General features: G+C 41.4%; 1 protein-coding gene across 1 annotated transcript; it reads right to left on the bottom strand.

The window, feature by feature from the left end:
* Positions 1 to 1183: 1183 nt before the first annotated feature.
* Positions 1184 to 4529, bottom strand: Vom1r100 (vomeronasal 1 receptor 100). The gene is made up of 3 exons (NM_173296.2): positions 4451 to 4529; positions 3133 to 3217; positions 1184 to 2319 (listed from the first exon to the last, which is right to left on the bottom strand). Exon 3 carries the CDS (start codon positions 2302 to 2304, stop codon positions 1369 to 1371), a length of 936 nt encoding a protein of 311 aa, NP_775418.2. The 5' UTR covers positions 2305 to 2319; positions 3133 to 3217; positions 4451 to 4529; the 3' UTR covers positions 1184 to 1368.
* Positions 4530 to 16257: the final 11728 nt, after the last annotated feature.

Below are 16257 nucleotides of genomic sequence, written 5' to 3'. Positions count from 1 at the left end.
ATGGCCACAGGCAAGTGGAACACACCTGACCAGGAGTGAGGCTATGTTTGACTGGACCACAGCCTCTGAGGAGCAGGAATGGCCACCAATATTCCACTGATGAAATCAGGAAGAGTCTGTGCTTTGTCTCAGTGGAACTATATGCATTGTGCTTCTGCCTCCTGTGCAGGTATGGTTACCTCAATCAGGATGATATCTTCTAGTTCCATACATTTGCCTATGAATTTCCTGAAGTAATTGCTTTTGATAGCTGAATAGTACTCCATTATGAAGATGTACCACATTTTCTGTTCCTCTGTTGAAGGGCATCTGGGTTCTTTCCAGCTTCTGGCTATTATAAATAAGGCTGCTAAGAACATAGTGGAGAATGTGTCTTTGTTGTATGTTGAACCTCATTTGGGTATGTGCCCAGGAATGGTATAGCTGGGTCCTCAAGTACTACAATGTCCAATTTTCTGAGGAAACTTCAGACTGGTTTCCAGAGTGACTGTACCTGCTTGCAATCCCACCAACTAATGAGGAGTGTTCCTCTTTCTCCACATTCTCGATAGCATCTATTTTTACATGAGTTTTTTTTTTTAATCTTAGTCATTCTGTCTGGTGTGAGGTGGAATCTCAGGGATGTTTTGATTTGCATTTTCCTGATGACTAATGATGTTGAACATTTCTTTAGGCACTTCAAAGCCATTCAATATTTCTCAGCTAACAATTTTTTGTTTAGCTCTGTACCCCATTGTATTATAGGCTTATATGATTCTCTGGTGTCTAACTGGAGAGAGCATACACTAGCAGCTTGACAGCACACCTGAAAGCTCTAGAACAAAAACAAGCAAATACACCCAAGAGGAATAGAAGGCAGGAAATAATCAAACTCATGGTGAAATCAACAAAACAGATACAAAAAGAAGTATACATGGGTATGGAAATGTGAGCTGATCAGCAGCAGGCAGACTGCAGGAAAACTGAGGTAATACCACTCAGAGAAAGCCATGGAAGTGCGAAGACTGCTGGTGCTAGTGAGTAGCTGGCGATAGCATAGTTTGATTTTTAAAATTACCCACTAAAACATATTTACAAACAATGTGGGATAAGACCATAATGGACAAGTGTCACCTCACAGGACACCCTTAAAGGCTATTGAGAAATAACAATGAAAGTCAATAAAATCATCCTTGTCATATATCGAAGGGGATATTGTTTAATCTTCTGTTACATGTTTACAATCATGAGTTGGTTAAAGTAAATCATTTTAACAGAAAAACAACTTCATGATTCACATATACCAAAGCACATAGACAGCACACCATGACTGACAGTTCTGATGACTACATTGGCTCCTCTTAAAGGATCTTGTCCATTAATGAATATTCAAACATTCTTCACCCTCACACACATGGACTTCAAAAAGTTAACTATATGTTTTTCAGTGCTCATAAACACAAAAGGGCTGACTGTGGCATAGATGTACACTACAAATATTTGAATATAGTAAGATGTTGGATCATTCAGATACATAGTTCTTGAACAGGAGACAATGCTGTCGAAAATGGACATTAGGACAAAGAAGGTCATGAGCATCAGGATGGTCTGTGTGGCCCTTTGTTCTGGAGATGCTTTTGGGGAAAGGTTGGTCCCTTGAAGATGCTGGATCTGATTCCTGTGCCTACACAAGAGAACCACCATGTAACAAGTCGAGAGGACCATGAGACTAATAAGAGAGATATCTCTGATGGCCAGAAGTGTAGAAAACATGCTTTGCATGAGGTAACTCAAGGGTATAATGTAGCAGGACTGAGTAACTTGCATAAAGTTGTTCGTGGTCAAATTGGGGGTGGCATTGATGGATACTAAGAGGTGACTGCTAATGAACATGTAGAGGATGCTCAGCGAAATAATGGCACAGGAGACGTGATGGGGAGACTTATGTTTGAACTTTGCTAAACAGGAGCTTCTGGGGCTGAGGGTGATGGCCTGCAGGACACTCAACATGCAGGTGGTACAAAGAGAGAGACCTCTAAAACTTCTGTACAAGTAGACAAGGAATTTACATATGATGTCATCCCATCCCCTCCAAGAAATAAAAATGTCTATGGCTATGAATGCCCCCATCAGTAGCATCAGTAGGTGGATTAGGGACAAGAGACCAATGGGCAGGTCAGTGAGTCTGGACCTCTGTCCACGAATAAACTTGAAGATGTGGAAGAGAAGTAGGAAACTGTTGGCTAAGATTCCAATGCCAATTTCAGTGAAAAAGGTATTCCTTATGTTAGAATCAGTGTGGACTCTGCTGTTCTTATTCATCATATATGAGAACAGTGGCTGAGGAGAAAAGAATGGAAACTCACTCATCACTCCTTGACAACTCTGCTCCCCTCACCTTATTCCACTGAAGACCTCAGCTTTACCTCATACCCCACACATCAGCCTCTTGATCTCACTTATCCTTAGCTGAGCCATGGCTGGATCCTATGTTCTATCGTGGCTGTATCAGTGCGTGAGCTCCTTTAACATTAAATACTGCACACATCATAGATTGTCTTTTCTTATCTATCATGTGTTAGTTTTCCTGGAGCAGGAGCAGCATCTTACCTTGTTTTCATCCACAACATCTTGATTTTCAGGAACATTATACAGTTTCACTAATTTTGGGTGACTTTCAATGAGGAATTGTGTGAAAGAAAACAGTCTGGGGTTGGGGATTTGGCTCAGTGGTAGAGCGCTTACCTAGGAAGCGCAAGGTCCTGGGTTCGGTCCCCAGCCCCGAGGGAAAAAAAAAGATAGTAACAATTTACCTAGAAAACAGTCTTTCCCTTTGAAAGGGGTCTCTTGGATTGAGTATGCACTTATTCTTTTCTTTACTCTATAGGAAAACCAAGTTTCTTAATATATTTTTAGATCAAATGTTGGGAATTGTGATCTTTGAATTCAAACCTTTCTCATTCCACCCACATTCTGCCATGCCCTCCAAGTGTGATCTTAAATATTCTAAGGCTGATCTCTAGTCACCTCCTCCTGAACATATATACAGCCATGGACCTGTGTCAGTTTGACACTAGTTATATAAGTGCATGCGGTTTACAACACCAAACATGGCAGTGTTCCAGTACAAGCAGGTCTCTGTGGATATTTCACCTGCTGGTCCTCTCATGCCATGCCTTATATTTATGCTCTTGGAGATATAAGGCATGTCATAGTGACTGGTCAGCTCCATTCCTGTCTAAAACAGAACATAAAAGATAAAAGTTACAATTCAGCAGAACATTGGAATGGAGTTTATTCCAGAGACCTCAGGTAGACAATTCAGTCTTTGAGTAATACTCTGAAATGGTACCTTCATGTTTTTAATCTCAGTTCATAACACCCCCTAAGAGAAGAGCAAAGTGGGCCAATGTCAGCAGGAATTTTCTGCATGTCTGCCTTCAGCATATTAAGTCAGGGGGAAATATAACTACAATGAAAAGAGTTGGGTATATCTCCTATTGCAGTGTTATAGGGTAATGTTCCAACTCAGTCTTGAAAGAGAAACTATAGGAGTCTACATTCCCTCCTTCCACAATTGAGGTTTGATTCTTCTCCAATTTCCTGATATGCCAACTGTAAGTTCATATTCATCAACGTCCTATATATTTTGTTGAAATCCTAAAGGGATGACATAATTTGTGAATTTAAACAGGGAATGGAAAAGCTGTTAAGAAATTCCAGTATATAAAGTTCAGCAAGTAGCCTTTCCTGAGGTGAGGTTTGAACACACAACCCATTTTCTTTTCAAAGGCTTTTAGAACTTCTACATATTTACACTCTAAAAGCCAGTATGTCAACACTATTCCTTTTATAGTATATAATCAACAGAAGCAAAAGTTAGAAAAACCTTTACTGCATGCTACTGCTAACAATCCATTATCCATGGTGGTTGAGGGAGGAACTTAAGGCAGGGACCTATAGGCAAGAACTGATGGACAATCATGCAAGTGTGGGATTTACTGGCTTTTTGTTTCTTGGCTTTCCTGGTCTGTATTCTTAAGTGTCCACCAGCCCAGCACCTACACTCACACTGAGCTGGGCCCTCTCACATAGATTACCAATCAAGAAAATTCACCACAAATTTGCCCATATATCAGTCTAGTGGGAGAATTATCTGAACTGACATTCCTTTCCCTCTTCTGAAATTGTCTATCTTGTGTCAAAAAGACAAACAAAAAATAGCTGGCACAGGTGAACCCTTGTCAAGTTGACACTCAAACACATCACTGTTATACTATAACCTTGTCTATTTTTCTTTCCCAAGATATTATACTAATATCAACATCACAATGTGAAAGTTACAAATACTTTATAACTTAAATCTTTTTTAAATCTTCAAATCTCTTTCAACATTCAAATCTTCTCCAAAATTTTCAGTCTGTAAAATATTATTTCCCTAATATTTTCAAAGTTTCTCTAAAATACTTACAAACTCTGTAAATCTTCAAATTCTTCATAAAACTCCAAATCCCTTGAAAAGTTCAAAGTCCCTTAATCACGGGCTCCTGTAAAATAAATAACAACTTCAGTATTTTCTTGTTTCCGAAAGGAAGAACCAATGCAAAGTCAAAAACAAATTCAACGAAGTTCAACAGGTATAAAAGGGTGTAACTTTCTGGGACTCATTAAGAATCCTCTGGACTCCTCCACAGTGCTGGGAAAGCCCTCCATAGCACACACAGCTTATCTCCTAGACTTAAGTTGGCCTCATCCCACAGCAGGTGCTGCTGCCCTTGGTAGGGGTCCTGTGATACCGACATCCTAGATTGATTGGATCTGTACTTCAATTGGGCTGAAGCTTCATTGGTAGCCTCTCTTTAACTCTGTTCATGGACTCTAACCTTGCTCTAAGGTGACAGCATCACTCCCTGATCCCTTCCTGCATTTAGAACCAGTACTATTTGAGACTTTTAAGCTAACAACTTGGATGCTTGCACAAGATTCAGCCTCAGCAATATCTGGACCACCATGTCTGTATGATGAGCCCAACAAACACTTCAGAAAATTTTAATTGTTCCAGCAAGGCAAAGATTCTACTTTAGTGGTTCTTAACTTAAAATATGAATGGCCCTCATAGAATCTTTAAGGGGCTCCCTAACTTCCCTATGGAATTTCGGAAGACAAGCCTCCAACATCTGCACTGGTCCCAGCATTATATACTAAGACCACACAGAATAATCAACTAAGGTATCAGCATTCTATGTATTTTACAGCCCAAAGTTTCCAAATCCTTCCACATTCTTCAAAAATCACATCACGAGTTCTGTCACTGAAATACCTCATACTCTATTAACATATTCTGTCTTGGTCAGTTCTTCACTTTTTCTGTAATAAAATACCATGATCAAAAGCAAGATGGGGAAAGAGATTAGTTCACCATACAGCCTATAGTTCTTCATCCAGGGTGGCTGAGGAATAGCTTAAGACAGGATCCTGGAAGCAGGAACTGATGGAGAAGCATAAGTAGTGTTGTTTACCACATTGCTCCATATAACATGCTCAATCTACATTCCCATGGTACATAGGACCACCAGCCCAGGTGGGAAATATCCATAGTGAGCTGGGCTCTTCCATATCAAATTAATCATCAACCAAGATTATGCACCATGTGCATGCTCACAGGCCAGTCTGGTATTTGCCTTTTCAGAGTTGAGGTTCCCTCTTCTAAACTAACTCTAGCTTGTGTCAAGTTGACATGAAAGTATGTAGCAGAGACACCACCCTATGGGACATGTAATTTTGTAAACAAATTCCTTTATGTAATAAAAATACTGTTTTACAGAGTAAAAATTCATCAACGAAAGACAAGGCTGTGGATGAAATTGTCTTATAACTTACTTAGAGCATGGGATATTGTAATGGAAGTTATTAAGGGGAGGTAAATGGGATTAAGTTCAAAAGTATGGGGTATTGGTTAAGGCATTAGACCTCAGGCAGTCTAGTTGGGGAAAATGGTTAACAGTGCAGATGTCCTGAATAAAAAATTCTATAGCATAGTTAGAAAAGGTTCATCCTTTATAAGATTATTGATCATGTATTCTAGATAGGTTTTTAAATAATATTTTATATATAATGGATAGTTGCTAATTATTTCCATTGTATTGTGCAGTTTTTTTTATAAAACTTATGGGTGTGTTTTCCCAATCCCCATCACAAGAATCAGAACACAGTGGAAGTTGGGGATGGGGAGAAGGAGATAGTTCTGTTTCCCAATGATCAAGGACAATGGTAGTTGATTTATGGGGCAAATGCCACCAGGAGCACACACTCTGGAGGTTGTTTTGTGATCTCTGTGTACTGAGTGGCAAAGGACTGTAATTTCATTTCATGGAAGGAAGTCACACCTCTAGAGTTCAAATTAGTAGCCAGCATCCTTTACCTGTTATCACTAGCTGACTAAGAAGTACAAGAATTCTAAAATGTTTTCTCCAACATTGTTTCTGGAAATGTGTGCATTTATTTAATTACACTGAGCTAATCAGAAAAGAAAGGAAAAAAAGAAACTTGGTTGGGGAGGAGGTTTTGGAGAGGAGGTAAGGGATAGCATTTGAAATGTAAATATATAAAATACCCAAGAAAAAATAAAATAAAATAAAACATGATTTTTATGAACATATCATGCTGTCAGACCACTCAGGCAGTGTGCTCTCAGCTCTGCTGTGTGGGTGTAGGCTGTGCTAGTGGCAGGGTCACTTCAGAAACCTTAGCCCTGCAAACCTGAAGCTGTTAGGAAGGTCAGGCAGGCACAGAGGCTGTGACTCCTCAGTGATATTGTAAATATTATGACTTCAGGGATTCTGAATTTGAAATTCTTGGAATCCATATTCTGCAGGTGGAATTCCACAGTTGCAAAGACAAAACTTACAGTGATGTGATTGCTTGCCAACACAAACACCAGCTTACCAGGAAAGACACCGATAGCATTTCTCTAGTCATCCTGCTACCTTCAAATTTCCTAGCCATACAAATATGTATAATTTTGTTCTGTAAGAGCCATTTCTGAGCAATAGTAGCACACACCTTAATTCCAGCACTTCAAAGGCAGAGTTATGTGCATGCCCTAGTTTAAGGCCTAACTAGTCTACAGAGTAGGTTCCAGGACAGCCTGGGCTACACATGGAAACCCTGTCTTGAAACACCAACCAAAAAAGAATCAATAAAGCATGCAGATTGCAGACAGATGTATACTTTCTATGGGAAACACTCTGATGAGTATGAGGCCCCCTCAGATTCTCACCAAACAGAATTCTCTACCCTGTCCCTTCCCAGCCGAGCCTCAGCAGATCAGACCTTTTTGGCTGAGCATGGCTTAGGAGACCATGAGAGATCTCCCATATTCTCAAATCTGCAGAAGTTTAAGGAACATTCATGGAACATAGAGGGCAGGAGATAGTAACCTTTGACAGGCCTGGGATGATCTGTTGTGGCATGCACTTTGCATTTTGCACAATGTAACAAAACAGGCTATTTCCAAGAGACATGGAATTCTGTGCCTAGTGTACATAGCACAGGAAAGGTCACTGGTTTCTGAAACAGGGTCAATTATGAGAGGCTACATGGGGAAAGGAAAGGAAGGCATTTGGGCAGATTAGGAAAGGAATCCTGTATGTAACATAACATGAGAACTAGGAACCCGAATAGTGCTCAATTAAAGTCCATTGTGAAGGCTGTGGCTGCTCAGTGTAGAGGAATTGAAACTCTGTGTACAGCCTGAATCAAGGAAGCCCTGAATTTTGCCTTTATGTCATTCCACAGTTACCCAAATCAAGGACAAACATGACCTATAATATGATCATCAAATAGGTGAGTTTGGAGGTGACACTGGCCCTTAATGAAAAGGGCGTGGGGATGAGGTTACTCAGTCAGGATGTCTACCTTTCACACAATCCTAACTTAAACCTAGAAGAAAAGGAGGCAGAAAAGGCTGGCAAATTTCAGAAGGCAAATTTCAGAAGACAAAAGCAGGTTCCAGTGCCATTTCAGAGAAACCAGAAATAAATGAACCGTGAGAATGTAATGGAGAAACCATAGAAAGAGACCTTGAGCTCAAGTATGGCAACTGTTTATGAAAGACTGTATAAGAATTGTATTTTTAAATCTTAAAACTTTTGTCTCTGTGTCTTCAGGCTTAGACTGGCAGTGAGAATGTTTCCAGTGTTTCTAAATAAGCCTCCAGGAACAGATATCCCAGAGGAGGAGCATCATAGCATAGCCACCACCATGGACCCCACACAGTGCTGCAGCAGAACCTGCGTCCCTCATCACCCAGTGAAGCTTCCTCAGATCCTCAGCTTTGCTGCTAAGCAGCTGTGATCTCCCTCCCAGTGTGTTTGTCTGGCATTTCCAGCATCAGAACAGTATAGGGGACATTTGTTTAAAGACTACAACACCGACATGATTAATGAACACAAATATCATGTCCATTAGGACTATGTTCACTGTTTTTTAACAATCTGCCATGTGACCTTATCACCAAAGTGACTCAGGTGACCATTCCAGTAGGCAGAATGAGAAAAAGGGATGACATAATTTGTGAATTTTAACAGCGAATGGAAAGGTTCTTAAGAAATTGCAGTCTGTAAAGGTCAGCAAGGAGCCCTTTGTTAGGTGAGGTTTGAACATACAACCCATTTGATTTTCAAAGGCTTTTAGAACTTCTAAAATCTTCTACTCTAGGAGCCAGTATGTCAACACTATTCCTTTTATAGTACATAATCAACATAAGGAAAATCAAGTGTATTTGTTTACATTTGAAAGTAAAACATAGCTACCTTTCCAGACACATGCAAAGCCTCACTTCTGAAACACTATAGAAATTATACCTTACAACTGACGAATTATAAAGTAAATTTGATATTTAGGTTAGAAAATTATATTGCAATTAAAATTAACTTACACCCCATAAAAATTAAGTAATTTTAGGACCTTAAGGAAAGGAATATCCTAGGAAGAAAATGCACTTGATGCAGAGCACAGTGCTCTGTGCTGAGGGGCCCTCAGAGCTCAGCCGCACCATGGCAGGTGCGGAAACTCCCCGTGCGGTTCCAGAGCTCCTCCCCCCACAGCCTGCCTGGGATCCAACCACCTTCTGAGTCTGTGCTGCAGTGCTGGGCACTTACTCACCTGGAAGCGGCAGGCCAGGTGGACCCTGAGTCTGAGGAGATCCTGCGCAGGCCTAGGTGAAGGGAGCCTTAAAGACATATCTCCAGCCTGTAATTTTAGTGGCTGTCAGTGACAAGTTCCCACTGGAGAGCAGGGACATAGCATATCCCAGTGGAACATTTTACCGGTTGAGTTGATTCTGCTTTGTTGGGTAACAGCCATGATGGGAGAGCTGGGCCCAAACTTTTCTCCAAGCTTCCTTGACACATCTGCAAGTTAGACAGGGACACAATGTGGTCAACCCACCTTTCTAATTTTCCCCTCAAGCAAATGAGCACAAACTAATCTCTAGAACAAAAAGAAGTAAACAAACTCAAGAGGAATAGATGGCAGGAAATAATCAAACTCGGGGCCAAAGTCAACCAAGTAGAATTAAAAAAATCTCTACAAAAATCATCGAAACCAGGCATTGTTTCTTTGAGAAAATCAGTAAGATCAATAAACCCTTAGCCAGACTAACCCTAGGGCAAATTGACAGTGTCCAAATTAATAAAATATGATATGAAAAGGATGACATAACAATAGAAAATGAGGAACTTTTAAAAAAATCATCATATCCTATTACAAAAGCATATACTTAACAGAACTGGAAAATCCAGAGGATATGTACAATTTTCTAGACAGATACCAGGTACCAAAGTACTCTGAAGGTCCAGCTCTCCCTCCCACGGGATTTGGGTGCAGGGAGCTGTCTGACTGGGTCCGCTCAGATCCAGGCACAGTCTGGACTGAAGGGCTCCTGCAGCTTGACTGCTCCTAACTTACCATGACGAGAGGCACTATATATTCCTCTTGGGCCAAGGATGTGGGCGAAGGTGGGCAGAAGTAGCAGTCTCTCCTGCCCTGCAGTCTCAGGATTGCCCACACTTCTGGGTGATCAGCTCTCTCTCCCACATGGTTTGGGAGCAGGGAGCTGTGGGCCAGGGTCAGCGAGGTTTGGGCGCCAGCTAGAAACCGTAAGTGTCTGGTCCCAGAAGAATTTTGCCTTTGTGTGTTCTGAGTCCACCAGGCATGTCACTTGGGTCAGAAAAGTTGGTCTTACCTCTTGTCTCAGGCCAGAAGACACTCCTCAGGGCTGACTTGCTGCTCTCCATGAGGGCAGGAACCAGAAGGGCCTACCCCTACTTTTCCTGTGTCTCTGTGTGCAGGGAGCCCAGGTGGCGCTAGGTGTTTTCCTCTAGAATCAGAAATGTGGGCAGAGAGTAGTCTCCTCTGGTTTCCCAGGGATGTTTGCCCCTCTGAAGGTCCAGCTCTCCCTCCCACGGGATTTGGGTGCTGGGAGCTGTCTGACCCGGTCGGCTTACATCTGGACGCAATCCGGACCCCAGGGCTCCTGCAGCTTGACTGCTCCTAACTTCCCATGCTAAGAGGCACTATATAGTTTCCTCTTGGGCCAAGGGTGTGGGCAAAGGTGGGCAGAAGTGGCAGTCTCTCCTGTCCTGCAGTCTAGGGATTGCCCACACTTCTGGGTGATCAGCTCTCTCCCACGGGGTTTGGGAGCAGGGAGCTGTGGGATGGGATCATCAAGGTTCGGCCCAGCCCCCTTTCTAAATGCTCCTCATCCACTACCTCCTCCCCCATCAGCAAGAGGTTGTCCCCACACCCAACCTCACTGCACCAGACCTCCACAGTCTCTACACCCTCACATATATCAGGTGTTAATTACATGTTCTCTCATTGTGGTCAGACCAGGCAGTCCTTTGCTGTATATGCGTCAGGGACCTCATATCTGCTGGTGTATGCTGCCTGGTTGGTGGCTTAATGTCTGAGAGATCTCTGATTCCCAGGTTAGTTGAGACTGCTGCTCTTACTATGGATTTTTCTTCCTCCTCAGTTCATTACAACCTTTCCCTAAGGAAGGTGGAGGGACCATCTAGTGTACTAGAGACCTAGGAGGTGATTGATGCTTGGGACTCAAAGGGAGGGACCTTAGGTTGTGGACTGTCAGGGTGTGAAAGCTACCCTGATTCCTGGTTAAGATAGGTTGGTCCCCAGATACTCTAAAAGGGATGGCAGGCACATTCCCAGCCTTTTAGGAGAAGAAGGGCTCACTAGCTGCAATCCCACACAAAACCCTGTAGAGAGGTTTGAGATAGACTAATCACGTAGGGAAATGCCCCAGGCTCCTCCTCTACGGTCGAGGTGGTGACCACAGGTTACATAGGGTAGAGACAGATCAATCCTGGAAACAGGAACACACTGCCAAATAAGTAGATGAGGTCTTCCCAAGCTTTCAGGCAAAACATATAGGAAGTACCTGCTGTCAGACACTCACCCATCCAAAAACTGTATTTAAGAATTGTGTTCAAGATTAAAGGGTGCAGGGTGCAGGAATTATTCTATCTTCTGAGAGCTTCTGTCATAAGAGCTGTAACACCACTGCTTGGAAAAGTTTGGCTATCCTGAAATCGCCACCAGAAGCTCCCCTGCTCCCTTTGCCAGCTAGTCTGTCTCCTGCTTGCTCAGCCCAGCCCCAGCAACTGAATTGGCTGTGGTGGAAAGGAGCAGGACCAGCCGCAGAGTAGGCTGAAGCAGTCTCCCTTCTCTGTATAATCTCTCTTCCCTTTGCCCAAACACATGCACTTAGCCAGGCCAGAGATCTCTATGGAGAGCCCCTTTCCCCAGGCACGGCAGCCTCACATTAGAAGAAATGCTCAATAGTGGGTAGAAGGAACTTGTATAGTCCATCTCCAGTAGAAAGACTGGAGGGCCTAAGTGGCAATTCCACATTCAAAAATTCTGACCCAGAATTTTTCCTGTCTAAGAGAACTGTAGGGAAAAATTGGAGTAGAGCCTGAGGAAAAGAGATTTAGTGAATGTCCTGAATTGGTATCTAGCTCTCAAGGGGAGACTCTAAGTCTGGACACTATTCCTGATAGGATGCTGTGCATACATTCAGGAGCCTAGCATGGCTGCCCTTTGAGAGCCCCAAGAAGCGGCTGAAAGAGTCAGATGCATACTTTAAAAGTGTTTTTTAATGATTTTAAATTTTTCATTTTTCATGTTCATTGGTGTTTTGTTTGCATGTATGTCTATGTGAAGGTGTTTCATGCCCTGCAACTGAATTTATCGACAGTTGTTAGCTGAGACATCAGAGCTGGGAATTGAACCCAGGCTCCCTGGAAGAGAAGATAACACTATTAATTGCTGAGCCATCTCTCCAACAAAGCTTGATTTTTTAATCCATTTGTTTGGAAAAGCTTTTGAAGGTCATTTTTTGAGGTAATATATATCTTTTATGTTGATGTGTGTTACTTGTATGCAGCAGCAAGATGGATCCTATTTTCACATCTATTCTGTTAGTCTGTGTTTTTACTGGGGAATCAAGTCCACTGATGTTGAGAGGTGTTAGTGACCATTGATAGTTACTTTGTTTTGATGCTGGTGGTTGCATTGTGTGGATATGTGATTCTCTACATTTGTTGTAGGACAACTAATGTCTTGTGTTTTCCTGGGTGTAGCTACTCTCCTTTTGCGAGAGTTTTCCTTCTATTATCTACTATAGGTTTGGTTTAGTAGATATATATTGTGCAAATTTTATTTTGTCATAGAATATCTTGGTTTCTCCATGTATGATGATTGAAAGTTTTTATTGGTATAGTAATCTGGGATGGTAGCTGTGGTGTCCAAAAATTGGCTAGCTATCTGTCCAAACCGTTCTGACTTATGGAATCTCTGTTGAGAAGTCAGTTGTAATTCTAATAGGTTTGTTTTACATGTTGTTTGGCTCCTTTTCCTTGCAGATTTTAATTTCTTTTTTTGTTTGGTACATTTAGCATTCTGGTTGTAATCAAATTTATAGGCATCCCTTTCTTTAGATTAGGTAAATTTTCTTTGATTTTGGTGACCTTTTTTGGTGGCCTTTGAGCTGGGAACCTTGTCATTCTTCTATTACTATTACTGTTGTGTTTGGTCTTTTCATGGTGCCCCAGATTTCCTCAATGTTTTTGTGAGGAATTTTTAATGTTATCATATTCTTTGACTAAGGATTCTATTTCTTCTATCATACGTCAACACCCAAGATTCTCTTTCAACTCCTGTGTTCTGTTGATGATGCGTACATCTGTTGTTCCTCTTTACTTATCTAGATTTTCCTTTTCAGAATTCCTTCATTTTGTGTTTTCTTTATTGTTTCTCTTTCAATATTCAGGTCTTGAACAATTTCCTTCACCTATTTTTATCCTTGTTTTTGTTGTTGTTGTTGTTTTTGTTTTTCCGTGACAGTCTTTAAGGGATTTTTTGATATCCTGAATATTTTTTTCTTTTTATCATTTTCCTTAAGGGATTTTTTATTTATTTCTTCTTTAAGAACCTCTATCATCTTAATAAATTTGGTTTTAAGGTAGTTTTCTTATGTTCTATTGCATTGGAGTATTCACGTCTTGCTGTCACAGGATAGCTAGGTACTGGTGGTGCCATATTGCCCTGGCTGATGTTGGTTGTATTCATGTGGTTGCTACGTAGGCATCTGAGGTTTGAATGAATATATTCCTAGGTGCTGGTTTCTGAGCAGCCAGCAGCAAACCACTGAACTGAGAATGGGACCCCCATTGAAGGAATCAGAGAAAGGACTGAAAGAGCTTGAAGGGGCTTGAGACCCCCACTTGAACAACCTTGCCAACCAACCAGAGCACCAGTGGAAGGGTAAGCCCTTGGTCCTGCCAAGACTGAACCCCCAGTGAACGTGATTGTTGAGGGAATGGCAGTAATCGGGGAAGGATGGGGAGGGGAACACCCATATAGAAGGGAGAGGGGAGGGGCTAGGGGGATGTTGTCCTGGTAACCGGGAAAGGGAATAACAATCGAAATGTAAATAAGAAATACCCAAATTAATAAAGATTAAAAAAAGTCATTATGTCCTTCTGTGTGCCAGAGGACCATTTTGTAGAGTTTGTTCTCTTACTAACTTTATGTAGGTTGTGCAGAGTGACTCAAGGTCAACTTTTCATGCTCACTGACCCGTTTGCAAGCTCTTTATGATATTTGTTGTCTAGACTCACTGCTGTGATACTCCAGTCTGTGCATCTTACAATAACCACCAGTGCACAACGTCACAAGCACTCTTCTTTTCTATTCTTTTCTTGGATATTTCCATTTTTACTGTTATCCCATTTCCCAGTTTTTGTCCAGAAACCCTGTATAACATCACCAGTTCATATGCTTCTATACGGTTGCTCCCCCAATCACACACACACTGACTCCCTCCTCCCAACCCAGACATTCTCCTACACTGGGGAATTGATCCTTTAGAGGACCAATGGCCTCTCCATCCATTGATGCCCAACAAGGCGATCTTCTGCTACATATGCAGATGGAGTAATGGGTTTCTCCATTTGTCCTCTTTGGTTTGTGCTGTAGTCCCTGGGGGATCAGGGGCCATCAAGTTTTTTGATAGTTTTGTTCTTCCTATGGAGTTGCAAACCACTGCATCTATTTTAGTCCTTTCTCTATCTTCTCCATTGAGGAGCCCCATTCGTAGCCCAATGTTTGGCTGCAAGCATTCTTCTCTGTATTTGTCAAGCTCTGACAGAGCATTTATTAGGCTCCTGTCAGCATGCATTTCTTGGTACCCACTATAATGTCTGGGTTTGGTGACTGGGATGGATCTTCAGGTCTGACAGTTCCTGGATGGCATTCCCTTCAGTCTCTGCCCCACACTTTTGTCTCTGTATTTCTTCTTATGTGTATTATCTTCCCCCATCTAAGAAGGACTGTAGCATCCATACTTTGTTCTTCCTTCTTCTTGAACTTCATGTGGTTTATGACTTTATCTTGGGTATATCGAGTGTTGTGGCTAATATCCACTTATCAGTGAGTGCATACAATCTGTGTTCTTTTCTGATTATGTTATCTCACTAAGAATGATATTTTCTAGCTCTGTGCATATACCTAAGAATTTCATGAAGTCATTAATTTTAATAGTTATGTAGTACCCCATTGTATAAATGTACCACATTTTCTGTACCCATTCCTCTGTTCAAGGACATCTGGGAACTTTCCAGCTTCTAGCTATTATAAGTAAGGCTGCTATGAACATAATAGAGCATATTGTTTCATGTATGTGGGAGTAACATCTGGGTATATGGCCAAGAATGTTATAGCTAAGTCCTCAGTTAATACTCTGTCCAATTTTGTGAGGAATCGTCAGACTGATTTCCACAGGGGTTGTACCAGCATGCAATCCCACCAACAGTGGAAGAGTGTTCCTCTTTCTCCACATCTTCACTTGCATCTGCTGTGACCTGAGTTTTTATCTTAGCCTTTCAGACTGGTGTGGTATGGAATCTCAGGATTGTTTGGATTTGCATTTCACCGATGATTAAAGATGTTGAACATTCCTTTAGGTACTTTTCAGCTATTCAAGATTCCTCAGTTGAGAATTTTTGTTTAGCTCTGTACCCTATTTTTAATAGGATTATTTGGTTCTCTGTGGTCTAACTTCTTGAGTTCATTGTATATATTGGCTATTAGACCTCTATCTGATGTAGGATTGGTAAAGGTCTTTTTCCAGTCATTTGGATGCCATTTTTTCCATATTGATTGTGTCCTGTGCCTTACAGAAGTTTTGGAATTTTCTGAGGTCTCACTTGTTGATTCTTGGTCTTAGAGCATAAGCCATTTTTGTTATGTTCAGGAAAATTTTCCTTGTGCCTATGTGTTTGAGACTCTTCCCCACTTTCTCTTATATTAGTTTCAGTGTATCTGGTTTTATGTGGGGTCTTTGATCCACGTGGACTTGAGCTATGTACTAGGAGATAAGAATGAATTTCCAAATTGCTCCTTCTAAGTCTATGAAGAAGTGAGTTGTCATTTTGATGGGGACTACATGGAATCTGTAGATTGCTAATTGCAAGATGGCTATTTTCACTATATCAATCCTGCTAATCCCTGAGCATGTAAGATCTTTGCATCTTCTGATATCTTCTTTGTTATCTTTCTTTGGAGACTTAAAGTTCTTGTTATACAACTCTTTCATTTGCTTGGTTAGAATCACACCAAGGTATTTTATGTTATTTGTGACTTTTGAAAAGGGTGTTGTCTCCCTTATTTCTTTCTCAGCCTGTTTATCCTTTG

The sequence above is a fragment of the Rattus norvegicus genome, chromosome 4 (assembly GCF_021556685.1).
Source record: "Rattus norvegicus strain SHRSP/BbbUtx chromosome 4, alternate assembly SHRSP_T2T, whole genome shotgun sequence".
Taxonomy (NCBI): Eukaryota; Metazoa; Chordata; class Mammalia; order Rodentia; family Muridae; genus Rattus; species Rattus norvegicus.
This window is presented reverse-complemented; position numbering and strand designations above follow the sequence as displayed.